Here is a 26,932-nt window from a genome sequence, read left to right as displayed (position 1 = left end):
GGCCCCCGGTGGGTACAGACAATGAACAAAGGCAACACATGGCACAAACACTATTAGAACAACACATTTATTTATTAAATCTGAGGCTGGGAAACTGAAGACAGCTGAGAAATATGGTTGAGTTCCTAACTTGGTGATGAATAAGCAGGCTCTAGTCTACAACTGCACAGTTGTGAGACTGCCGTATGTTATGTAAATAGCTGTGGGGCCCTTTAAGAAAAGAAATGGTGTGAAGACAAAGCTCTTTTGTACTACTGACTGAGGCCTACCTGATCTTCAGAGAATAAAAGAAAGGTCACCTGGATAGAGTTGCCAGATAAAATACAGGATGCCCAGTTCCTTTTAAATATCAGATAAACAATGAAAATGTTTTGGTATAAGTATGTCCCAAATACTGTATAGGACATACTTATACTAAATGTACTATCCGTTGTTTACCTGAAGTTCAAATTTAACTGGATTTTTATTTGCTGAATCTGGTAACCCTAAACCTGGGAACAAGAGGAAAGACCTGCGAGATGGGAGTGATGTAGGAAAGATGTTAGGGTTCAAAGCCAAAGGCCAAGAAAGAAATCTTGAGATGTCTTTGGTGCAAAAAGGTGGTTTTATGAAAGCACGGGAACAGGACCCGTGGGCAGAAAGAGCTGCACTGGGGTCGTGAGGAGTGGCCCATTATATACTTTCAAGTTGGGAGGGGGTTAGGGATAGCATAAGTCTCTAAGGAATTTTGGAAGCAAGGTTTTCAGGACCATGAGGAGGCTAGCTCTTTTGGGGAAAAGGTCATTTATTGCCATCTAATAAAACCTTAGTCATGAGACCCTTCAGATATATATCGGTGGGCCATATGCTTGGGGGATGATTGCCAACATGTATCTTGGGGGGTAGAGATAAAGGAAATTTCTAAAGGAATTTTTATATGTTAAAGTAGATTTACAGGATCCTGGGGGTGGGTAGTGGGGCTAGGATTGCCTTTTGCCCTTAGCAAAGTGTCAACATCAAGGCAGTTGAGTCCCTAGAGGAATGTCACTCTGCCTGTTTCAAGGACTCGTCAATGCGCTGTAGGTAGTAAGGAAATTTAATAATTTCTCTCCTGCCTTTGTTTCCCACATCAGGAGGGGAGTGTTGTCACTAAGACAAAGGAACAGGAAGTTGGACAAACATCAGCTTGCCCATGAGGAGCAGCTCCATCATCAGAGAGCCCAGGAGTGTGGAGAAGAAATGTTGGATTCCATGCAGAAGCTCCCAAGAGGCCCTCCAAAAAGCTTCAACGTTTTCTGGTTTGCTTGTTTATGCTGGAGTGAATGATCAGGCATTGAAAACTATTTTATTGGCTGTGTTGGGGCATATAATGTTCCCTTTTAAGTGGTGGAAGGCCGGCCTTTCAAAAGAGGTGACAAAGTTCTTCTGATTAAAGACCCACACAAAAGAAAGGAATGGGGAGTGGGTGGAAGGATGAAAGAACAGGAGGGAATAATGGAAGGAGACTGCAGCTGATTTCTAGAAGGTGGGGAGCAGGTGGGTGGAGAAGGAAGCAGGTGGAGCTTGCAGGGGGACCTAAATTCAGAACGGCCAGGCACACCAGAGGAAAGGAAGTGGGCTTTGTCATCAAGGAGTGGAAACCTACAACCCCCGGCCCGCACCAGCAGCTGGCAGAGAGTCCCTGGCCAGGGGATCTGTGCCGGAACTGAAAGGGAGAGGGGTCAGTTTCTAAGACTAGAAACTGCAGGTCCAGCTGAGGATAGGAGCAAGTCATCTGGGCTGAAAATAGTAGGAGTGATTGAAAGTCTGCAGAGGGAGTGATTGGGACTCCGACATCTTCCTCTGCCCTCTGCCGGGGACACTGAGTGTGGGCCCAACCCCAGCCCCAACCAGGGGAGAAGTTTCCTCCCCAGAGAAAGGGAATGGCCTCAGAGGAAGGACCTCCACGTGCCTCCCGCCCTCTGCCCCAATACACAAACATAACTCACAGAACTTCCAATCAGTTTACTTACGCCACAATCTTAAACATAAACAGACAACCAAGGATCATCAACCATTGAAGGGAATTTCCTACCCTTCCCGGGAAGCCCCCCTCCCCTACCTGAAAATGACCAAAATAGACAGGGGGAAAAAAAAAAACAACTATGTGAGGAGCGCCTGGGTGGCTCAGTTGGTTAAGCGTCTGCCTTCGGCTCAGGTCATGATCCCAGGGTCCTGGGATGGAGCACCGCATTGGGTTCCCTGCTCAGTGGGGAGTCTGTTTCTCCCTCTCCCTCTGGCCCTACCTCTCTCCTTCTCTCTCTCTCTCTTGCTTTCTCTCTCAAACAAATAAATAAAATCTTTTTAAAAAACAAGCCATATGAACAGGTAATAATGTCAAATACAGGGGGAAAAAACTTTGAAACTTCTCATTAGATCCTTAAATATGCAAGAAAACATTACCTACTCTTCCTCCTGTTAAAAAGAAAAGCAGCCCCCAAATGCAAGCATTTATGCTAGGCCCTGTCACCAAACTGGGGCTTAATACCGAACCTAATTACAGTTTCAGCCTCCCCTAGAAACGCAGTCTGAACTGGTCAGTCAGGAATTTTCTGGTCAGCTGTAATGAGGTCAATCCTTCACATGGGCCTTCTCCATCCCCCAAAGGAAGATGAGGTAATTCACCTAATGAGACCCCCGTCCTTTCCCCTAAGGGAAGATGACTTGGCCTGAAACAGTCCTTTCCTTGCTTTGGCTAGTAACTTCTTGCCCCAAACTCCTTCCTGTGAAATCCTCCCATTTTGTCCAGCTCCGGGGAGCATATCTCTGCTTGCTGGCTGAATGGGATGCTGCCCCATTCATGAAGTGTTTAAGAAAGCCAATTAGATCTTCCAATTTACTCGGATTGAATCTTGGTTTTTAGCATCCCCCCAAAAGAAAATACAATTAAAGTGAAACAACTGTAGAAAAAATACTCTTGGAAATTTAAACATGTTTCCAAAATAAAAACTCAATAGAAGGCTTAACCTATAAAGAAAGGGTCTCTCTCCCAAAGTAGAACAAAAAAGACAAAGACGTGGGTAATACGACAAGAAAATATAAAAGCCATAGAGAATCGATTCAGGAAGACCAATATTCACCTAAGAGATATTTCAGAAAACAGAGAACCGCGAAAAAAACTATCAAAAAATGATACTGAAAAATTCGCCTAACTGAATCATAAGAGCTAACAGGTATTGGGTGTTTCTTATGTGTTTTATAAATATTAACTCCTTTAATCCTCCCAGGAACCCGATGAGGTAGCTACTATTATTATCCCATCCTACAGAGAAGGAAGCTGAAGCGCAGAGAAGTGGAGAAACCGCCCGGGGCTAGGATTCAAACCCGGAGCCCACGCTCGGGAATTCGGTGTGCTTTAGTCTGGGTGGCCCATGGACCGCACAGGTGTCCTCGCTGCCTCTTCACCCCAAGTGCAGCTGCAGGCAGGCAAGAATGAGGGAAGGGAGGGAGGGAGAGAGGCAGGAAAGGAAGGAGAACAAACAGAGCTCGCCTAGGCTGGCCCTGGGTGCGCGACAAAGTGCGTCTCAGCCTCTCAGCCACCCAAACCCGAGGAAGCAGGAGACTTGATCTCCCGCCTCCCATTTCCACTGGTCGTGCATGCCCCTGGGCCTTCTAGCCTCCCCCTCCCGGGCCCTTCGTGGCTGCTCCATCCGGCCTCCCAGGGGCCGCGAGGGAAGCCAGATCGCGCTGCAGCAGCCCAAGAGCCCACGGTCCCCCAGCAGGTGGGCGCGGGCCAGCGGGGCACCCAGATGCTTGCGCGTCGGGCCCCTGCTCGGGAGCCGGTAGCACACGTGGGTGCCGAGCGGACCCCCGGGGTCCCGTGCTCCAGGGGGAACAAGGAATTCCTGGGGCCGGTGGGGGTGGGGCAGGCCGAAAGGCAGGTGGCATGAGGAATGAGGAGAGACCTGTTGAGTCAGGCCTGCCGGGGACAGGAGGCCCGGGAGCCCCTGCCACTGAGGGCTTGGTGTGGACAGAGACAGAACGACGATGGAAACCTCCACTTTGAGGCAACCCCCCTTTGAGGCCTTGAAGAATGTCGGGGGGACGCCAGTGATCTTCCCAGATGGCCGTCAGTAAGTGGCAGCCAGGAGAAGTGGGGGAGACCCACGGGTGGATAGGGCACCCTTCCCTGGGGGAGTCCGGAGACCGGATCGCTGACGACAACAGCTTCAATACAGCCAGAACCTCGCTGAGCTGCTGCCTTGGGCCAGGACTACTCCAAATACTACATCTGTGTCACCTATGTTCATCCTCACAGCACTATCACCAGGCTCTCCATGATTTCACAGACAAAAACGCTAGCACAGAGAGGATCAGCCCCTTCACCAGCACCATAGCTGGCCTGTGGGGGAGCCAGGGTCTGAATCGGGGCCATCTGACCCTGGTGTCAGGACGCTTCGCCATCGCAGTGATCAGCCAATAAATGAAACAGGCTTCCCACCATGTGAAAATTTGGAACGCCAAGAATAAAAAGATGATCCTACAAGCTTCCAGGGGAACCAAGTGCAACAGAATGAGAATCAGAATGGTACTAGTCTTCTTAGCAGCAACCCGAAACAGTGGGGAACTAGTGCAACAACTTCAAAATTTTAAAGATGATACATTTTTAACCCAGGATTTTACATCCAAATTGTTGATCAAGTATGAAAAGAGGATTAGACTCAGCAAAATGAACGTCCTTTCTTAGAAAGCGACTAGAGGATATGCACCAGCAAGACCAAGACATAAGCCAAGAAAGAAAGAGGAAGACGTGGCCTCCTGAAAACAGTAAATCCGACCTAGAACCATTAAGAGAAGATGCCAGGTTGGGGCACCTGGGTGGCTCAGTCGGTCGAGCATCTTCCTTCAGCTTGGATCATGATCCCATGGTCCTGGGATGGAGCCCCACTTTGGGCTCCCTGCTGAGCAGGGAGCCCGCTTCTCCCTCTGCCTGCACTCCCCCTGCTTGTGCTCTCTCTCTCTGTCAAATAAATAAATACAATCTTTAAAAAAAAAAAAAAAAAGATGCCAAGTTGATGACGGTGTGGCAGGACTACAGAAGCTTCATTCCACAATAGAGCAGGAAGAGACAGGGCTTCATGAAGGAGCTTCCAGAAAAAAAGGGGACCCAATAAGGATAGAGGAGATGATGGAGCACGTGACAAGAAGATGCAATCTGCAGTGCATAATATTTGCAGTTATAATGATGCAAACACTAACTATGGATATAACTAAAAGCCTGAGAAAATTTGGGGGAGAGGATGAGGAGGGAAAAGTGGAAATATTAAATCTTCATCTCGTATAACATTTATAAATTTAAAAATTGCAATATATGCACTGTCTTAAAACATGGGAAGGTAACTGCCAGAGAAAGCTGAGAAAATTTCAAAGCAGTTCAAAGCAAAAAGATGGGCAGCTGGTGTAGGGCTGGGCAGGGAACCATGTTTTGTATTATAAGCATTTTAGCACTATCTAATTTCTTAATTATGTATATACTTACTTAATTTTTTTAAAAAACCTTAAAACTTATTTTTTAAAGAGGCAAGCCCATGAGAGGAATCCATGCAATTAAGAACACAGCTCACGGGACGCCTGGGTGGCTCAGTGGGTTAAGCATCTGCCTTTGGCTCAGGTCATGATCTCAGGGTCCTGGGATGGATCAAGACCCACCTTGGCTCCCTGCTCAGCAGGGAATCTGCTTCCCCCCTCCAAGTGTGCATGTGCTCTCTCTCTCTCTCTCTCTCTCAAATAAGTCACTAAAATCTTTAAAAAATAAAAAAATACAACTCAGGGATCCCACAGGTTCTTTCCCCAATTTTGCTCCATGGCACTTGACCAGCTCTTTGTGAATCCCCATCCTTGACTCCTCACCTCTATCTCCAGTTTGCGCACCATCTTTAGTTTTGATTATCTGGTATATCCTCCGGTTCCCCATTCTGACATCCACCATCAGCTTGCTTTCTGTCATTGAGTTTGATATCTCAAACTCTCGCTTCCTCCCCACCCTTTCTGCCAACTTGTAACACAAGTGGCTGGGAAGCATGGCTTTAATCAAACAATTACAGGTATCCCCCGCTTTTTGAAAGTTCACGTTGCGCCACTTTGCTTTTAAGAAAAACCGACATTGGTACCAGGTTTTGCTGGAAAAAAGAAATCCAAAGGGGATTTTTGTTTCTACCAAAAAGGGGGGAAAGCAAAAACAGCCTTCAGCATTTGTGTTTGCGGTGTGAGCTGTTCCAGAGGCAGGGCGCGCTGCGGAGCAGCAAGAGTGGCGCCACCAAGCGCCTTCTTCGGGAACTACACGCAGCGTGTCAGCGTCAAGCTGGGGCAGCTTTGAACTGTGTGTGAGCAGCTGTGCTTTTCTCAATTTATTTTGCGCTTCCCTTAGCAAAATGTGTGCTAACGTATCAGAAAAGCCTAAAAAAGGTTAATTTTTAAGGCATGGGAATGCTCATTTTTTCCACATAAATTAATGGTAATTGTTTTTTTGCTTTTCACCATTTCTGCTTATGAAAGATTTCACAGGAAGCCTCTCTACTTTCAGAAAGCAGGAGAAACCTGTAAGGAAATATAACCTGTTGTAATTTTGTGACTCTGACCAAATCACCTCACTTCTCAGATCCCTTGTCTGTGAAGTGAGGGACTGAGTCTAGATGATCTTAAATCTCCTTGTACCTCCAACGTTCTATGGTTTGTACCTTGAACGTAAGGCTGAGTTGGCAGAGGTATATAAAAATAATTACAAAGGAAGTGATGTCATCTAGTCTATGATTAAGGAAAATAATTCTCTGAAAAGTCATATTGGATTCCGTTCACTTTAAAAAGAAATGTGAAGAGCGCCTGGGTGGCTCAGTCGTTAAGCATCTGCCTTCAGCTCAGGTCATGATCCCAGGGTCCTGGGATCGAGCCTCGTGTTGGGCTCCCTGCTCGGATGGGAGCCTGCTTCTCCCTCTCCCCCCTTCCCCTGCTCGTGCTCTCTCTCTCAAATAAATAAAGAAAGAAATCCTTAAAAAAAAAGAAAGAAAGAAAGAATGTGAAACTCTATACCTGAAACTCAAAGAATCAATGGTCCAGATCTGATTCAAGCTAAAAGTGAGCTTAAATGGAGAGCAGAGGGTCCCAAAGTCATGGTACTAGACAGTCTTGATCAAACTTCTCTTATGGGCCCTTTTATGAGAGAGGTATTCAAATCCATATCATAATGCCCAAGTGACCTCTTAATGCAAAGGAGGGAGTGTGGTTTTAATTCCCCAGCCCCTTGGGGAAGACAGAGGTTAGCTAGAAACAGACAACGGCAGAGGTTCCCATTAAGAAAGATGGGCCCAGATGACAAAGGAATAAAATAAGAGCCCCCCAAAATGCACACATTTCCCGTTAAAGGAAAGAAGGATTTCACTGTTACAGGCAAAGGTTTTTTTCTTTCTCTGAAGGTATACAACATCCAACTGTGAACTTGTTAAGTGGGTCTTGGAACCAAAAGAGAAATAATGGTGTGCATTTATAATTACTAATGGGGAAGATGTAAATGGCAGGCTTAGCATACCTTCTAGAGTTAGGGAGAAAATCTTGTTAGGTATATGAGATTCCAGAACCCTCATGTCACTTACTAGAGTAGATTTGATGGACCCTTGGAATTGTATTCCAGCAGGATGCACTGAGATCCATGGAGGTCAGTCCCTTGAAGTACTAATAATTCGTAAGTCTTTCAAAATACAAGAAATTAAGTAAATATTATATGTCTTGAAGTAGTACACACACATACACACACACACATTCGGAGAAGCAAAAGAGAACTGAAGGCCAAAAGAAAAACAACAGAAATGAACCTTAAAAATCTTAAAGGAAAAAAGGAAATCAATAAGGATTCTCTGGCCTTTGCTAAAATGTAATTGATTTTTTTGACATAGATAACTCTATCCCTATAAATGGACTCATTCTTATGTTATGGCTTTGGACCCTAAACTGGGACACATGAAGACAAAATAATAAAAGCATTTCTTGGTGATGAAAAGTTTTCCACCTTGTATATATTCAATATACTCTTCTTGAACTAACAGGGGCTATTTACTGAAACTTCCTAATGTCAGGTATGTCACTCAGCACCTGACGTATTTTGGCCATTTCATAGCAATCCCCGTGACATATGAGCTCTGAGTGGTCACATTTGCAGATGAAGAAATTGGCATAGTGAGATTAGGGAACATGCCCAGGTCTCACAGCTAGTGAGTCCATGTTCTGAACTATGCTACTGCTGGTTGGTCCATCAACAATGGTGGGAGAAGTGACCCAACCCTGGCTAGAATTAGACATGATCATCTGGGGGGGGTGCTAGTAACGAGAAATTCACAAGAAGTAGGGAAGCATTTAAGATCATAGAATACGGTGAGTTTTTAAAAATAAAGACTACGTGGGGCGCCTGGGTGGCTCAGTAGCTAAGCGTCTGCCTTCAGCTCAGGTCATGATCCCAGGGTCCTGGGATCGAGCCCTGCATCGGGCTCCCTGCTCAGCAGGGACCCTGCTTCTCTCTCTCCCTTTGCCCCTTACCCCCACCCATGCTCGCCCTTTCACTCTCTCTCAAATAAATAAAAAATAAAGACTACTTGATATTAGATATGAATTTCTAAATATTTAAACACCATTCGAGCATGAGCACTGATTGATTCAATAACCAGATGCCCGCCACATGACCGGTGGGTCATCCCAGGGACCTGAGAATTAACATCTCCTTGCAACTCTTTGATCTGTGGAAGAGGGCCCGGCACGGTGTAACAAAACAGCTTTTATACTCTAGGCCCAGGGAAGAGGATGTACCTCTCTGGCTTTCAGTGGAGGTTCAGAGGGTTCAGTGGGTGACCTGGGCCTCTGGGTGGGAAATTGCTGCCAGGCGCCTGTCCGAGAGACCCAGTGAAAAGGACCCTGTTCAGAACAGTAATGCACATTTGCCTACAGATCTTCCTAATTGAATAATAAGAGGAGCAGAATTAAAAGTTTCCTTCATCTCTCCAGCCCCAGAGGCCCTTATGCTCATCAAAGAGGTCATGAATGTCTACCTGAAGCTGGTCTAAGTGTGGGTCTGATATATTGGGGTGGAAAGGAGTTCCCCACAAGCCCAAAAATGTGTTTGAAATCTCATATTTCATCTTCTAAAATCATGGTCATTTTTATTTCGTCCCCATAATGAATCCGTCCTTGACTTAAGACAAAATTTCCCTCCTGAAATATTCAGTAAATCTGACACTCCGCAGAGAGGCCCCATGATTGTCTGAAAGCTTTCCTGAAGCCCCGCTCAAACCCGAGTCTGATACCCCATGCACTTGTCCCTCAAATGAGAAGCAGGGCTGCTAGAGAGAGCTCTGTCTAGGGGCGTGGGGGGGCTGTGGCCCATACACCCCAGAGCCTGGCCAGCTGCCGATGCTCCCGACAAGCCAACGAAGACATGAATGAATGAATGAATGAATGAATGAAGAAATGAACAGACAGAGGTGGTGACTCCTTGCACAGTATCACTTTTAAGGAGCCCTGTCCAAGTCCACTATGACCTGCACGTGAGCAGTTTTCACCGATGCCCGAGGCACAAGCCAAACACGTGCACTCAAGACAGACTTTCAGAACAGACCCCTCTTCAAAGGACACCTCTAGCAGGAATAATTAGGCCCAGGGAAGAGGATGTACCTCTCTGGCTTTCAGTGGAGGTTCAGAGGGTTCAGTGGGTGACCTGGGCCTCTGGGTGGGAAATTGCTGCCAGGCGCCTGTCCGAGAGACCCAGTGAAAAGGACCCTGTTCAGAACAGTAATGCACATATGCAGGAATAATTAATCGCCCGGGAAAAGGGAACCTGAACCCGAGAGACCGAGCAGCTGACAAGAGGGGAATGCTATATGGAAACCGATTAGACATGGGTGTTAAACATCCCCACCGTCTGCTACAGGAGAATCAATCATGTCGCCAACAGCAATTTGCAGGTGGGGGAAGGTTAAGGAGAATGGAACAGGAGAGCCGGGACACACAGAAAGGTCTCTAAGGTAGAAGGGGGCGTCATAGCACCTGGGCCAGGACCCTTCCAACCCAGAGACGGAGACACACCGGGTCATCTGAAGGCAGCCGTGGTGACCTGGCTCAACACTGAATGTCGGGGGGGGCGTCCAGAGGGCAAGAACAGAGAGGTCTCCCCTCTCGGAGCGCTGGATGGTTGCCTGGCAGAGTGGTATGGCAGAATGGCAAGTGTGGCAGTTGAAATGCATTTATATGACAGCTAAATAATTGCATGCCATATTTTACTCGGATACGGAATAACATTTGCATTTTTGTAGGCTTCAAACAAGAAGGATGCACCAATTGTGCCTTCCGTGTACTTTCAAAGTTAAATAAGAAACAGCCTATAAAATTAGGAAAGGGATTTATAATCTGCCTCGATCCTTGGGCTAGAGTTTGATGTCTGTGGATTTCAGAGTCTAACAACGCTGGGTCAGTTGATGTGACACGTCCAGAACAGGCACGTCCATCCACAGAGACAGAAAGTCGATGCGTGGCCACCTCGGGCTGGGAGGAGGAGGTGGGAGAAATGGGGAGTGACTGCTGGGACAGCGTTTCTTTATGGGGTGATGAAAACTTCCCAAAATGTATTGTGCTGAGGGTTACACAATTCTGCAAATCTACTAAAAACTGTTGGATTGTGCACATGAAGTGGGTGAGTTGTGCATAAATTATATCTGAATAACGCTTTTAAAACAGAACAAGAAAACCCCAGGTCAGTGTCCTAATTCTGCCACTTGCTAGTTGTGTGCCCTTGAGAAAGTTACTTACTCTTCCCTCGGTTCCCTCATCTGTACAATGGGATGATCTGATATGATGACATGACATGATAACACTAGCTAGGTGATGGGAATTCTCAGTCAGGTGCCGTATGTGAGCGGGCCAAGCCCAAGGTCCTGCCCATGATAGGAATGCAATACAGGTCAGCTACCTGTCCATGTGTCCCAACATAACAAACGAATTTATCTGAGAAGTGCAGTTTGAGGTTGGATTGATGGTTCCCACTGGAGGACCCTCAGACCTCCAGGGAGTCTAGAAAATAGTCACCAAGTTTCATCTGGCTATTTCCTGCCAGAGAGCCGACCTCAAGTTGCATTTACTGCAATCCGGCTGCCCCAGACTGCGAAAACATCAAAATTCTTTGCTTTGGGCTGGAATTAGATGAACTCAGCATGGTTATTCACTGATCCCAAGTTCGGTTGGCAATTATATAAGCCTTTGGCTAATTGTTTTATTATGAGTTGGTAAATGCTGTTCATCTGAGAGACAAAAATCTTTCAAAACACGGAGCGCATGGAGTAAACTAATGGAAGGAGTTTTGATGGCGAAGGCGCCGTGAACCACTGAGCCAGCGCCTCTGAACACCGTCTGCTCTGTAGTTCGGGCTGAGTTTTGGAGGACAGGTGCTTGTCGGAGACGGGGAAGGATGGCATCTTGCGCCACTCCATTGTGCCAGAATGTTAGTGCAAGTGACAGCTCGGAGCCTGAGAGATCTGGAGTGGGTGGGGAGGAGAAGAAAGTTCTCTGACTCCTTCTGCTCCTTCTCAACTGCTTAGATCTACTTGTGGCCGCAGGATCCAGGGCATTTTGAAAGCCACTCCAAGGTCATCTGGCTCACATTCCTGTCACTAAGGTCGTCTTTTATCCAGTGACACAACTAAGGTCAAAGCCATGGTCCTAGTGACTCTTGTCCCGGGACAAACGGAAGCTCGATGTGGCTTGTTTCACTTTCTAAATCAACGCTTATGGAGCACTCTGAGTCTCAGGCAGCATCTGCCGGGCTCAGCAGCGGAGTTAGCTGCTAGAAGGAAGAGCCACCTGGGGACTCTGGATCCAGGTGGGTCTGATCTCGTTCAGGGTGTTCAGTGTTTGTGCCTTGTCAGCAATGCATACAGCACGCTGGACGCTGGCCCTTCCCAGACTCGGGAGCTACCCCTTTGTCTTTGTGTCAGCCAGCAGAGAAAGGCTTCTGCCTATAGACGTTCAAAGGAAGAAAAGGGCTGACAGCTGTCTTCGAAGAGACTTCCCGCTGTGGCAGTTACGCACTCACTGACCTGACTGTGGGCTACGGTCTGAGCTTTGGTCTTGAGTGGATGCAGCATCGGAGCACGGTCACGGGGCCATAAAGCCGTTCTCTTCCTGAAGGTAGATCTGGGAGGGAAGCCTCCTGGCTCTGGAAAGGTGTTGGGTGGCCCTGGATCAGGACAGAGAGGAGTTAGGCAGATGAAAGGTGGCGACTGTAAGGCTGCCTGGGCCAGCCGTCTCCACTTTAGGGTCTGACTTACCAGTAGGTTGGGAACCCTTAAAAGATGGAGGTTAATGCCCCCCGGGCACCGCAGCCAACCAAGACAGAGGTCCAACAGACACCGCCCACCTTTGTCGTGGGGCCTCTCCTTTTTTTTAGTTCCCATGGTGACTATGCCCTTGTGATGGAGTGACACCGTCTATCTTTAAATGCATGAAAATATTCAATCCAATTAATCAAATCTCAGAATCTTGAAAGCCATGCCATCTCTCTCAAATTTTGACCAAAACTGGGATCTAGTTGGACCCCCAAAAGATAATTTATCTTCCCATTCTTTGAGGGAGTCTCACTGAGCACACTAACATTTACTGAGTGCCTAGGCAGTGCCAGGCAGAATGCTAAGAACTTGGCTTGCACTAACTCATCTAATCCGCATAGACATCTCATGAGGAGGGTTCTGCTATTACCGCCATTTACAGATGCTGAGCCTGAAGCACAGAGAGGTTAAGTAATTAGCCTAAGAGAGTGCAGCTCCTAAGTGGGGAAGACAGTGTTTGAACCCTCGCAGTCCAGCTCCAAAGTCAATACCCTAACCCAGTGTGTCACAAATACTAAGAACAGTCACCACTTGGAAGGTCTTCTCCAAGGAAAAGAAAATTAACTAGATGTCAAGCTGGCGCTTGCTGGAGTTTTGAGACTCTTGTCGGGAGTTGAATCTAGTCTTTGTGAATGAGTAGAAATAGGAGTGATGAGCCTGGAAAGGGGAAGGAGGACTAGCTGAGCCCCTTGTTCTGGGAGTGCCCTCCCCACCTGTCTCGTTGGAATTCCCTGCTCTTGCAGTCACTCCTTTGACCTGTCATATATTATTCATCCAGTAGACTTGTACTGAGCACTTTCTATGCAACCGACACTAGAGACGCCAAAGACACACATACAGTGGCTGTACCCCCCCCCCCAGGACCTCTCAAACATGGTAAGAGGTTGCCATTGACTTCCACCTAAATTACTGAATTAATCCTCAGAATCACCCATGAAGTAAAGGAGGTGGGAATTGATATACCCATTTTGTAGCTGGGAATACTGAGGCACCAAGTAGCTTACTACTCTGCTTCCATGTCTCCAGTCATCACACCGGCTTGAATCCCAAATGAAGCTCTATTTCAAGTGTTCTGTCTTCTTGCCTCCATATATCTAAAGGACACTTACATGGCCAATCTCTTAGTGGGCTTTCACTAGTCAACAATGAAATGAGAAATAAAGATGATGGAGAGTTGTTCCACTAGACTAAATTTCTTCTATTTGAAGAACTATCCCCTATCCTGAAATTATGTTCTTCCTACCTTTTGGTATTAAAATGTTCTTTTATAAATATTAATAGTGTTTTTTTTTTTCTGTGCACTTTCATGGCAAAATAAAACATGGGTGATTCTGTTATTTTCTGAACCCGTTTGCTGTTCTTTGGACCATTGCCCTAAAATGCACATGACCCCGGAAAGACAGTAAGCACAGCCCACCTGCCAGGGCCATAGATGAGCCTCTCACTATGCACTGTTCCTAAGGTGCCCGAGAACATGACCTTGACTGGGAGGGCAGGAACGCTGTGAGGAGACTTGGATCAAGAAAAACAAAGAGCAGGGATGTGTTGCCATCCCTTTACTCTGATTTACACAAGACACATGACTTTCCATAGCCATGGCAACTAGCCAAAAATGATAAGGCTGATTAATTCCACAAGTGCATTATTCACATGTCACCAAATATTGACTCTTACCTACCCCCTCCCCCGCAACCATCTGCCCTGGTGTGTCAGATCAAAATAAATCAGCGAACAAAAAGTGGCAGGCAGATGACACCCCAGGGATGCCACAGCCAATTGCCTAAGTCCCAGTGCTAGGCTGAGCTCTGAGTGGCTTCCCCACTTCTCCATCTTTCTTCTTCCCCAGTGGCCAGGAGGGCACGCCCACGGGTTTTAGGTGGCAGCAGGGTATGTGGGGAGCACAATGGTCGGGTGGGAGCTGTGGAGTGAAAAAGACTGAAGAGGTCCTAGGAAGTGATGCTAATAGTAAACCATTTACTGATATATTTGTGTACCGGGCATATAAATGCCATAAGGATGTTTAACCCTCACCACAGCTCTGAGATAGAGGAATGATCATTATTCCCATTTTATGGATGAAGGACTACAACCCATTTATGTTAATCGACTTGCCCAAAGCCAGACATCGAGCATTTCACGGTCTGAACTCAAAGTTACTGCTTTTACTCCCGACCTAAGCCAACCCACCTTCACTGCCGCCTGGACGTGTTTCTCAAGCTCTCTGTGCCTCCACTTTGGCATCTTGATAATGGGACCGTTATGGTACCCAGTTTACACGGTTGTTGGGAGGAATCAAAGAGCTAATACATGTCACGTACCTACCATAGGCTGGGCACAAGTAGGTGCTCAATATGCATGGCTATTCTTATGGACATTGTTGTTACTTTTATCACGCAATATCGCAGTCCCTAGTGGGATGAAGGGAGTGTGGAGGACACAGACTTTACAACAAGCAGAGGAGATATTTGGGTGTGTGAGCAGTCTTGGGGACCAAATGTCCAGAGAGCGACGTTTCTATCCCCAGGGGAGGATAAGTCATTTCCTCTGTACCTGCTCACCCTGGGTTGAACATTTCTATGCCCTGTGGACCTCCTCAGCAGCTCATTCTCCTTCTCAAGTCCTTCTGTCTCTTCTCTTCTGACAGCTCTCCAGAGAGGTGACTCACCCCATCTTCCACAGCCCTCTCTCCCGGAGTCAAAAACTGCTAGACTGTCGGGTGAGCAGTAGTTAAAATGAATCTCCAAATCAGCGGCCCACTGGTGGAGTGTGTGTGTGTGTGTGTGTGTATACCACACCCACAGAAACTCCCAACAAAGCACCGAGGAAGGTCAGCTCATGGCTCCAGCCGGCTCATTTTTAAAAGCAATTTCCAGCATTTTCCCCTCCACTGCTTTCCACCAAACGACAGGCAAACACAACAATTAATCGACCGAAACATCCCTCACAGCTGCTACCCGTCTTCACACGAGGCAAGTGATGCATACCAGTATCTTTAAATTTTGTAACATGGAAAATACAACCAACAACCCCTGTGAACGAAGAGTTATTTCTGTGAGTTTTCTTTTCCAGCATCTGAAGCCGATGACTAAAATCCCAGTCACCAGCTTGAGTGTGTCACAAATATGCTTTTTTCCCACACGACCTTTTGCCACCACTGACTGCATTTTCAAAAGTAGCCCGAGGCCAGAGAACAGCTGTTTGCTGGTTCCCTCCAGAGCAAGCTGCAAATGGCACATCGTTGGCTTGTGCTTTTTGCTTCTTTGAGGGATGCGCTTCAACGTGCCAAATGGAAGGGAGGAATCATAGAATGGATAATAGGATGTTAAAACTGGAAGTTTCATCTAGTCACCAACATATACCAGACGAGAGAAAAAGCAAAGTATAGATTTGAAAAAGAAGAGAGCACCAGCATGATCATCACTCCTTATGCTGGACTGGTCTAGCCTCAACTCGTCTCCCAGAATCACCTTTACAGAGTGGTCCAGATTTGAGTTTATGGTATGAAATCCGTGTGGGATTTGGGAGGTGGAAGTGAGGCAGCAGGCCCTTCCCTCTGGTGGTTGCTGTGGATTAAAGGAGGTGGGAGGAAGACACAGGGGCCAGTGGATTTCAGTTTGCTTTCACTTCTCCCTGTCGTGCATCCAGCTCTCCTTCCCAGCTGCTGACCCGGCAGCCAGCAGTGGCCACAGGCCCCCCGCAGACACTTTGCTGTGAACCCCAAGGGAGCAGCCGTGATAAGTAGACAGCCTTGCACAGACTTGTACCTGCCCCTTCGTAGCCCTACTCCACGGCTGGAAGAGCAGCTTGTCCCTGTGAGCTCTGAGCAGTCACTGGTGCCCCGCTGCTTCAGGACCTTTCTCCAACCTTCCTCCTCTTTTCTAACCTGTACTTCCCCCGCACCTCCCATAATGGTAGGGTCTCCTTGCTGGAATATACCCTTATTCCATAATGCTCGTAAGGATTCCACCTCCCTGATTGGACCTTGGCTGAGGCACTCCGGGACCCCTGAGCCCGATCAAGATAAGGAGTGGTCAAGTGTTAAAGAAAGAGAATTGTCAAGAAATTTTCATGAGTGGGGCACCTGCTGGCTCAGTCCATAGAGCATTCGGCTCTTGATCTCAGGGTTGTGAGTTCAAGTCCCACGTTGGGTGTGGAGCTTACATAAAATAAAATAAAATAAAATAAAATAAAATAAAATAAAATAAAATAAAATAAATATAGAAATTTCCTTGAGAGATGCAACTATGCCATGCGTCCCCACCTACCCCTATACCTCAAGTCTCATGATGGCCACCATGGGGCCCCTAGAGAGCTTTGATATGTGCGCCCTGCAGCTAGAGATGGAGGGCTGCCACCTAACTCATGCCTCAGAGAGAACCAAGCAGAGAACGAAGGTGACTGCCCTGGGTTCCTCTCACTTGCAAAGTTTGGGGGTGGGTAGAGTGGGTAGTGGCTTGTCCTGGGTCCTGACCAATAGGACTAGTGAGAGGGGTAGAGCAAGCTCAACAGCAACAAGCACAAGTGGACTCAGGACGCCTGTGGACGAAGCATCACCAGCAACCGCCGGGAATGGAGATGCACCCACCAGACCAAGGGATCTGCAGGAGAGCTCAGTGATGGGAATCTTGGTGGCACCCTGGAACCACCTCACCGGAAAAGTGGTGTTTGATACCTACTGACCCAGAAAGCATGAGGCCAGTGTCTGGCCCTGGTCAGCACCTCATTTACCATTCCTTCCTCCTTCCTCTCTGACCCTGGAGGGGTCACAAATTACCTAGCAAGCTGAAATGGGACAGGGCCAGAGAAAAGGCAAAGATTTGTCATAAAATTAAGTTCAGAGTTTTGGTTAATCTCTTGGAGTGGACATAATTGAACTGAGATCATGTTTTGTGATGTGCAGTGAGCATGTAAGTGAGAGTGAGCGGGAAATGATGGGCCTTCTGGAGTTTTTACCTAGGGGTGGGAGAGTGTTTCCGTATCATTTATGCTAAGGTGGAAAAGAAAAATGAAGTTGCGTTTGCTCACGCCCAGAGGCTGGGCACTGTGCATGCTGGTTACAAATGTCGAGGCGGGCACTGGGCCCCATGGTCCTCACTCGTGCTTGCGGAGCTCTGGATTCCCCTCGTGAAGCCTCAAGGCAGCTGTAAAGCCTGGGAGAGAGGACAGGTCAAGGTTCTAAGCTGCAGGGGCCATCCAAGGCACTGAGGCCTCAAAGTATGAAGGAGGGCTGTGCTAAATTGGCAATATCAGGGTAACTTTGGCCACAGACTCTCGTGGAAACATTTTGTGGTCTTCATAACTGCTACGAATCCCAGAGCATCGGAAAATATGTTCCTGTTGTTCTTCTATGACAATGGTTCTCAACCAGGGGTAGTTTTGGCCCCCAGGGAATATCTGACAACATCTGGAGGTATTTTGTTTGCCACACCAGTGGGTGGAGGCCAGGGAAGCTGCTGGACATCCTATACAACCCGGGACACCCCGCACCACAAAGATCCACCTGGACCAAAAGGTCAGTAGTGCCGGAGTGGAGAAACCCTCCAGGCATCCATCTTCCTTTGGGGAAATTCATAGCTGAGATGCCTATGCTATAAGGTGCTGGTTTCCCTGCGCCCACAAACTGGCCCACAGGAGCCCCCCCACTTTGGAGGGCAGCTAGGCCTGGAGCCCCGTACCAGCGTGCAAACAGATGCTGGCCACTCCCTACCACAGCAAGGTCTATTAAAAGAGAAGATGCACAGCAACACCTGTTCTACCAGGCAGCGACAGGCGTCGGAGTCCGCTGGCTCACACCCCTGCGTCCCTGCCGTGTCCTGCCCTACGTGATGGTCCTGCAGCGTCTCGGGTGTGGAACCTCACCTGCACGACCTTCACCTCCCACACCAGCCACCGGGACTCCGCCCACTTGGTTTCCGGCCGGCAAACCTGATGTCTCTTGCAAACCAAGTCAAGGTGGAGGTCGGAGGGGGGGCGGGGGTCATTGCTTCTCCTCTCAGAAGAACCAATTCGCTTTCTGCACACTCAGTGTGCAGATAGGGTGACTGTAACCCCCCCTATGATCCCGGCATGTCCCTCCTGTACCTCTCAGTAAGTGTGGGCATCTGTGTCCCCAAGACCCTGCTCCAGCTTGTTCAGACTGAGCACCCCACTTTCACCCAACTCATCTCATTTATTCAGTTCACCGAGGCACTCAAAATCATCCCCCCCTAAAATGTCAGGGGACACAGGTCCTCTGCCTCTCTCCAAGGGTACGGCCAAGTGCTTTGAAGGGCATAGCAGGAGCAGACGGGGGAAAGCTCAGAATCGTCTCTCTGAGCAGAGCCGCCAGCTTTCTTTCCTCTCTAGAAACAACCCTATTTATTATTTTGAGCCATGACTGGGACGACACTTACGACACACAGCAAAGCGGGAATTATCTTTAGGAGCAGAAAGACGAAGACATACTGGGAGTCTGATAAGATAAAAGCGGCTGCAGATAAAAGCATTTATAAAGGAAGATGATGGCTATCTGCCAAACAGGAGCGAGGAAACTCACCCAGCACACACAAAGAAATGAAAAGAAGTCAAGCCAAATTCTGTGATGTGCTGCACGCGAGCTAGCATCCTTCCCCGCGAGACGACTCAGCAGCGGGACAGAAAATGGAAGGGGGGTGTTGGGTGTTGGGGTTTGGGGACACCGTGTAACCTTGGACAGCAGTTTCCTGTGTGTAGAAAGGAAGGGAAGCCACCCGGTTTACCCCTCGAACTCAAGCGGATGCGGGTTATGGCGCCTTGCGTGCTGGGGAAGCATCAGATGTGTAAGGTTTACCTTCTCAACTGTCACATACAGACGTTGCTTGGGAGAGCTGCTGAAAAGACAGATTCTGGGCCCTAACTCCAGAGATGCCGAATCAGCAGGTTTGAGCTGGGACCCAGGAATCTGGATTTTGGACAAGCACTTCAGATGATTTCTGAAATAGGAAGCCTCTAACAACCCTGTGAGGTAAATACTGTTACGATCCCCATTTTACACGTGAGGAAACTGAGGCACAGCTAGTTTGTGGTAGAGCCAGCTCCCGAGAGATCTCAGACTCGAGAAATGAGAAGAGAGGTTGTCAAAATCTGGCCCGGGACCGCTCTCCCTGCCCCCTCCTCGGAAGCAGCCAACAGAACCGTAGCCCGTTCCCAGAAGCTTCCAGCAATCTCAGACGTGCTGTTTCTCTGCAGCCTTCAGGCAGGCAAATATGCCTGAGACAGGTGGAAACAGACCCTCATGAATGATAGAGACAAAGAAGAGGGAAGGGGGGGAGAGCCATCTTAAAAATTATAACTTACATCAAATTTGTGTTTCTCTGCAGATTCTCTGGGATAAAATTTGCTCTAAAATGCCAAGGTGATTAAAATGCCATTCTGTACCATCAGTGTACAGAGAGGAGAGGGAATGGCAGCCAGGATGTCAAGTTTTCAGAAAATAACAGAAAATGAGTACGTTAGGCTTACAAAACCCAGAATCATCGAATGTTAGAGTCGCACATAGCTCTGGGGGTGACCTTGATTAGCCCCTTTATTTTACAGATGAGCAAGCTGAGCTGCAATGAGGGCAGGTGCCGAGGTGGGCACAGAGCCCGGCCCCAGAGCTGGGAAGCCCCCAGTCTGGTGCTCATTTTGCTCCACACCCTGCCATCGTGAAACTTGAAAGGAAAGGAAGTCCTTATGTAGCACTCCTTCCAAACTCCTTCTTTAACGAACCACGGCCTGGGTTGGAAAAGCAGCTGAGGAAGGACAGGAGAGAGGTAAGAAGAGGCAGCCAGCCGTGGACTCCGTAAATGAGAGTCTCAGACATCATCACCCTGTAGAGAAGTCCCCACTCCCCAGCTCACTTAAAGTCACAAACAGAGAGGACAAGCGGCTGAACGGAAGAGACCCCGAGGAAGGCTCCCCAGGATGGGTCAGGGGACGGGCACATCAGCTCGCCCCGCACCACGTTCCTGGCTTGGGGACCCAGGGATGCCACTTGGAAAATCAACATCTTTGAGACACAGGCAGGATTCGGAGGCGGGGGGACTTCCCTTCCAGCTCAAAACCCTCACGGGAGCCCTTGGCCAAGGACCCCAGATCCACCATGGTCTCTGCCTGTACCCTGCCCATCCAATTTCATTTTCTACCACTGCCCTCATGTCAGCACATATCCTATGTCTTGGACTGTGCCGACTGTGGAGGAGGAATAATTTCCAGGTTCTGGGGTGCAATCCTGACACTGAGGGCGAAGCCGTCTAGGACACAGGCCTGAGCAAAGAGTACCCCAGGACGGTCCGCGCTCCCGCAGCAACAGGCTCACCTCCGCACGTGACACCACCAGGGCAGTGACGTGGACGGTAGAGGAGCCATGGCCCAGCCCCCCGCTCTGAGCTGCCCATCCCCCCGTGACCAGTGCGGTCAAGCCTGGTGCTAGGGCAGCCAATGCCCCGAGCTGTGACGAGAGCAGCCTGAGACAGCGGAGGACAAGACGGGAGGACCCGAAGTTTTGGTTTTCTTTCCACAAGGAGATTGTACCCAAGATTCCTATCACAGAATGAGTAAGCCCTGAGGCTTATCGCCAAAATGGGGGGTCCTGGGAGCAAAAGCCGACATCATCTCGACAGTGGAAGATAAAAGAACTGTGAGCTTATCCTCTCCAACCATAATGCCGTGGTGACCGTGGCATTGAAGTGATAGCCACCCACGAGATCTGGCTTTAACTTTGCTTAAACCGACGTGCACTCAGGTGCAGATGATCACGGTGTTTATCATGAGAATCATCCACTGGGTGACCTACTGTGCCTCAGGCTTACAAAGTTGTCTAATTTTCTGAACAGAACAGGATGTGTGAAGACGCCAAAAAAGAATGATTGCCCTGCAAGTCCTGAAAGAGACTTTCAAAGTTCCCCTTTCTTCCCATCTGTCTTGGTAATGAGTTCTCTGAGTCTCTGATCTGGCAGTTCAGTTATCTTTCCCCTCTCTGATAAAAGCCTAACTGTGGGGAAAGATAATATTTTCCTAATCAAATGAGCATCAGTGAGATTTATGCAGCAGCTTCGAACATTTTTTAAATGACTTGACTCTTTCGCAGCTTGTCTTAGGAGAAAGCCTTTGGGTATGATATGACTGTGAAGGGATATTCTACATTTATTCCAGATTTATTGAATTCATAATCATTTTTAAGCTTTTAAGTGGGAACCCTTGAACTTTCCAGCTTTTTGACCCTGGAAAGGAGAATGTGAACAATTACTTAGAAGATGTGATCAGTTTCAGCTGCCAATCAGGATCTTCAGGCCTAATTGCTTGGGGTCTTGAAAGACCTTGGTTAGCATGTTTTTTCTGGGGGCACCTGGCTGGCTCAGTCGGTTCAGGGTCCAATTCTTGGTTTCAGCTCAGGTCGTGATCTCAGGGTTGTGAGATGGAGCCCCATGTCAGCTCATCTGTCAGGCGTGGAGCCTGCTTGAGATCCTCTCTCCCTCTCCCTTGGCTTCTCACCCCCACCCCACCAAAAGAATGTTTTTTTCTGTTGTTTTACCTCTCTCTGCTACAGTTTCCAAGCCTATAAAAAGGAGATTATTATAGTACCTCCCTCATAGAGATATTATGAAGATTACATAAAATAATGACTAACATTTATTTATTTAGATTTTATTTATTTATTTGACAGAGAGGGACACAGCCAGAGAGGGAACACAAGCAAGGGGAGTGGGAGAGGGAGAAGCAGGCTTCCCGCGGAGCAGGGAGCCCGATGTGGGACTTATTCCCAGGACCCTGGGACCATGACCTGAGCTGAAGGCAGATGCTTAACGACTGAGCCACCCAGGTGCCCCAATAATGACTAACATTTAATACAGGGTTTGGCTCAGTAAATGTTAGGTTTTATTACCAAAGGACCACAGTGCCCCCCTCCCAGCCCCTTTACCTCTAGTTTCACTCTCTGTGGCTTTAGTTACCCTTGGTCAACCTTTACTTAGAAGCAGATGATCCTCCTCCTGAAATACTGTCAGAAGCTCGGTAGGAGCCTAATGCTACATCACAGTGCCTACGTCATTCCCCTCACCTCACATCATCACGTAAGCATTTTATCATCTCCCATCATCACCAGAAGAAGAATAAGTACAGCACAATAAGATATTTGGAGAGAAAGAGACCACATTCACATAACGCTTATTACAGTGCATTCTGACAATTGTTCTATTTTATTATTGTTGTTCCTTTCTTATGGTGCCTAATTTTTAAGTTATACTTTATCGTAGATATGTATAGGGGAAAACATAACATATACGGGGCTCAGTACTGTCCACAGTTTCAGGGATCCACTGAGGGTCTTGGAACGTACCCCCAGCAGATAAGGGGGGACCACTGCAATTTCCATCTCCACTTGCCTTTGCCTTTATAGATATGGCCTGTAAACATTCTGAACATCACAGAGACAGTTCTAGCAGTGAAGAAATGGCCTCTCTGAGTAAAATGTTCTTAATGCCACCTGTGATTTTGCTACTTGGAAAAAGAAGTCGGCTAACAGTTTACCATATTTGTTTCCTGGGGCTGCCAACACAATGCACCACCAAGTGGGTGGCTTGAATAAAACCCCAGAAACTCATTCTCACATAGTGGCGAAGGCCGGAAGTCCAAAATCTAGGTCAGCAGGGTGGGTTCCTTGTGGAGGCTCCGAGGGACAATATAGTCCAAGTCTCTCCCAGCTTCTGGTGGTTGCTGGCAATCTTGACATCCTTTGGCCTGTGGATGTTCTCCAATCTCTGCCTCCATCTTTATATGGCCTTTCCCTCTGTGCCTCTGTGCCTCAAATTCGCTCTTCTTTCTTTTACAAGGACACCAGTCATTGGATAAATCCAGGATGATCTCACCTTGAGATCCTTAACTTAATTACATCTGCCAAGACCCCATGTCCCAATAAGTTTGCATTCATAGGTAGCGGGGGTTAGAATTCAGACATATGTTTTGGGGAGACACTATTTAACCCATCACAGTTATTTTAAGTTCTTCAAATAAAAGCCTTTCCACTACTGTGTTGCAGGAGTGAAACGACTTCAGAGCAAGTATAGCTCATTTTCTATACATCTTTGGAAACTCCTACAAAACATTTAAGAAGTGTGGATTGTATGAGAAGTTTAAGTTTCTTTGCAATCTGGAGTCATGTTAAGTCTTTTTTTTTTTTAAAGATTTTATTTTTTATTTATTTGACAGAGAGAGAGAGACAGAGAGAGAAGGAACACAAGCAGGAGGAGTGGGAGAGGGAGAAGCAGGCTTCCCATGGAGAAGGGAGCCCGATGTGAGGCTCGATCCCAGGACCTTGGGATCATGACCTGAGCCAAAAGCAGACGCTTAATGACTGAGCCACCCAGGTGCCCCATGGAGTCATGTTAAGTCTTTTTTTTTTTTTTTTAAAGATTTTATTTATTTATTTGAGAGAGAGAATGAGTTAGAGAGCATGAGAGGGGGGAGGGTCAGAGGGAGAAGCAGACTCCCTGCCGAGCAGGGAGCCCGACGCGGTACTCGATCCCGGGACTCCAGGATCATGACCTGAGCCGAAGGCAGTCGCTTAACCAACTGAGCCACCCAGGCGCCCGGAGTCATGTTAAGTCTTGATAGAAGATGGTCGCAAACAGGATTTCGAATTTCTAAGTTCCAGTGAATGATGCTGCCATAGGCAGAATAAGGCTCCCTGCCCCACCAAATGCCCGTGCTCTAATCTTTGGAACCTGTGAATATGTTTACTTTTCATGAGAAAGGAAATTACAGTTATAGATGGAATTGCTAATCTGCTAACTTTCAAATAGGAACATTATTCTGGATTATCCAGGTGGGCTCAATATAATCACAAGAGAGTCCTTAAGGGTGGAAGAGTAGGTCTTTATGATGCCATGTGGAAGAACTTGACCCACTGTTACTGGCTTTGAAGGTGGAGGAAGGGGCCAGAATCCAAGGAATGCAGGCAGCATCAAGAAGCTGGAAAAGTCAAGGGGCGCCTGGGTGGCTCAGATGGTTAAGCGTCTGCCTTCGGCTCGGGTCATGATCTCAGGGTCCTGGGATCGAGCCCCACATCGGGCTCCCTGCTTGGCGGGGAGCCTGCTTCTCCCTCTCCCTCTACTGTTCCCCCTGCTTGTGCTCTCTCACTCTGTCAAATAAATAAATAAAATCTTTAAAAAAAAAGGGGGGGGGGCGCCTGGGTGGCTCAGTCGTTAAGCGTCTGCCTTCGGCTCCAGTCATGATCCCAGGGTCCTGGGATCGAGCCCCGCATCGGGCTCCCTGCTCCGCAGGAAGCCTGCTTCTCCCTCTCCCACTCCCCCTGCTTGTGTTCCCTCTCTCGCTGTCTCTCTCTGTCAAATAAGTAAATAAAATCTTTAAAAAAATAAATAAATAAAAATAAAAAATAAAAAAATAAAAAGAAGCTGGAAAAGTCAAGAAAACAGAGTCTCACATCCAAAGCCTCCAACAAGAAATGCAGCCCAGCCAATCTCTTAGCCTAGTAAGACTCATGTTGGACTTCTACCCTCCAGAAAGATAAGATAATAAATGTGTTCTAAGCCACTAAATTTGTGGTCATTTGTTAGGTAGCAATAAGAGAGGAATACAGACGCACTCTAAACAAACACAGTTCTTTTTCCTACTTAAACTCTACTAAAAGGTTGGGAGCAGAAGCGGGAATGAATGCACAAGAACAAGGTACAAAGAAGAGAAAAAAGAGACTAACACGGCTTTTGAAACTAGAAAGCAAATGGGCAGGTGGTACCTGACCTCGCTGTCCTGAGAATGCTGCATCATGAGCCATTATTGTGAAGACCAAAAGCAGCCCAGTTTGTCATGCAGAACCTTCAACCGGCCCAGAAATTGGTGGCACCAGGTATATCTAGAAGTAGAGGGTAAAGCAGAAGTTAAAAACAGAAGGATTGGTGAAAATCTTTTCAAGGAGCAGTTAGAGCTCCAGATCTTGTCTCCCTCCTCGATCATCAGCCTGGCACGTGCTCCTCTCCAGTCCCAGCAGAAGACTGGAGGTTCTGTCCTCACCGAGGGAATAACACACAATCTCTAGAACTATACACATGGCATCGAGCAATGTTCATTGAATGGAATTGAGTTTAATTGAAAATGAATTGAATTAGATTGTACTAGTGATATAAAATGTATGTTACATATCATTTATCCATTCAACAGTCAATGTACAAAGACAAATGACTAAGACGCAGTACCTTTCCACAAAGAGTTCTGGTATGGGGTGTAGACAATTCTGCAGGCCATTACAATGGAGAGTGAGAAGGGCTATGCCGGAGGTGAACTTGTGACACTCTAAAGGACTGAGGAAGGGAGCCCCTCTCCTAGTGGCTGGGACAGACATGCCTTTCCAGATACTGAGATGCTTGACTTGATCACTAATCAACCTCTTCTATGGGCTAATAGCACAGTATACAAAGAACAGTGTTTTGCTATGGGAAAAACATGATATGAAGTAATGAGGGTTATTTTGTGGAATTCATTCTGTGGCTCCCAGCCCATAATATCACTATAAAGCCATGGATCTCCAAGTTTGATGGAATGAAGGGCCACCTGGGTATAGAACAAAATGGCAAGAACTTTAGCTACATTATTTCTACCCTCAGAAGAATCCTGCCACATAGGAATTATAATCCTCATTTAGCAGATTAGAAAACTGAGACTCAGAGTGTTTGAGTAACTTGCCCAAGATAATCTACCTGGGACTTCAAAGTCAGTCTGTCCTCAAAGTCCACGCTTGCCCTGGATTGTCAGGTCCCTGGAGGAGTGGCTCATGAGCCGTGCCCACTCTCTGAGCCCAGGGCTTTGGTGTGGCCTGAAAGTAAAGCCATCCACCCTGCGATGTAACCTTAGCGCTCTAGATAAATTGTGCTCGGGACGATAGAAGTGATGAGTAAATTGTACACCTTAGTTTATGACACACCTTCACAGGGGTCTATGCAAAGCCCCTCTCTTTTTACATTTACTTTGTTGCCTTTGCTCATTCATTTGACAACGATTTCAAGTGTCTACGGTGTGTTAGACACTGCTTTTTCCTGCTGGAAATAAAACAGTTAAAGTCTTTGCTCTTGCAGAGCTTATTCGAGTCATGGAAACTGACAAATAAGTAAATAATAAATATAAGGCAACTGGTGAATAAATGTTATGAAGAGAAAATAAAGCAGAGTAAAAAAAAAAAAGAAAACGAGAAGCAGAAGAGTAACATAATTTGACTAAAGTTTAAAAAAAAAAGATACTCTGGCTCTGTGTAGACATGGTAGAGAAACGAGGAGATAATAAGCCAAGGGACCCATGAGGAATGGTGGTGGCTTCAGCTAGCCTGGCCGGGACCCACGGAGATGGTAGAAGTGGGTCAATTCTAGATGCTTGGAAAGTTGAGTCAACATGATTTTCTGGTGATTAGGTGAGAGGTGTGAAAGAAAAAGAATAAGGGGCCCTATCAGAGGCTGAAAAATTGGATCCCCTGAAGATATCCACCTCTGCATCCCTGAAACCTGTGAATGTCACCTTACATGGCACAGGGGACGGGGTGGGGAGGTGGTCTTTGCAGA

At 47.4% G+C, this 26,932-nt stretch overlaps 1 protein-coding gene across 9 annotated transcripts in view; it reads right to left on the bottom strand.

Annotated features, from left to right (window-relative positions):
- The window catches only part of LOC135361573 (uncharacterized), a 134,600-nt gene that overhangs the window by 52,230 nt on the left and 55,438 nt on the right, over positions 1–26,932 (bottom strand). For 2 of the 9 annotated variants that reach the window (XR_010405006.1, XR_010405011.1), the window contains exons 4-5: positions 25,123–25,239; positions 11,626–12,223 (exon numbers count right to left, since the gene is read on the bottom strand). The exons of 1 other annotated variant lie outside the window; for it this stretch is intronic. Coding sequence is in view for 2 of the 8 variants with exons in the window: in XM_064570412.1 (XP_064426482.1) it covers positions 12,003–12,223 (221 nt within the window). In the remaining 6 variants the exon portion in view is untranslated. Of the gene's footprint in view, positions 1–11,625; positions 12,224–21,576; positions 23,191–25,122; positions 25,240–26,932 lie in introns of those variants that run through there. 6 more of the 9 variants (XR_010405007.1, XR_010405010.1, XR_010405009.1 and 3 more) reach the window with 6 other exon arrangements.

This window comes from Mirounga angustirostris, unplaced genomic scaffold (genome assembly GCF_029215605.1).
Source record: "Mirounga angustirostris isolate CCGP_5_RB_7025 unplaced genomic scaffold, mMirAng1.0.hap1 SCAF_9, whole genome shotgun sequence".
Lineage (NCBI taxonomy): Eukaryota > Metazoa > Chordata > Mammalia > Carnivora > Phocidae > Mirounga > Mirounga angustirostris.
This window is presented reverse-complemented; position numbering and strand designations above follow the sequence as displayed.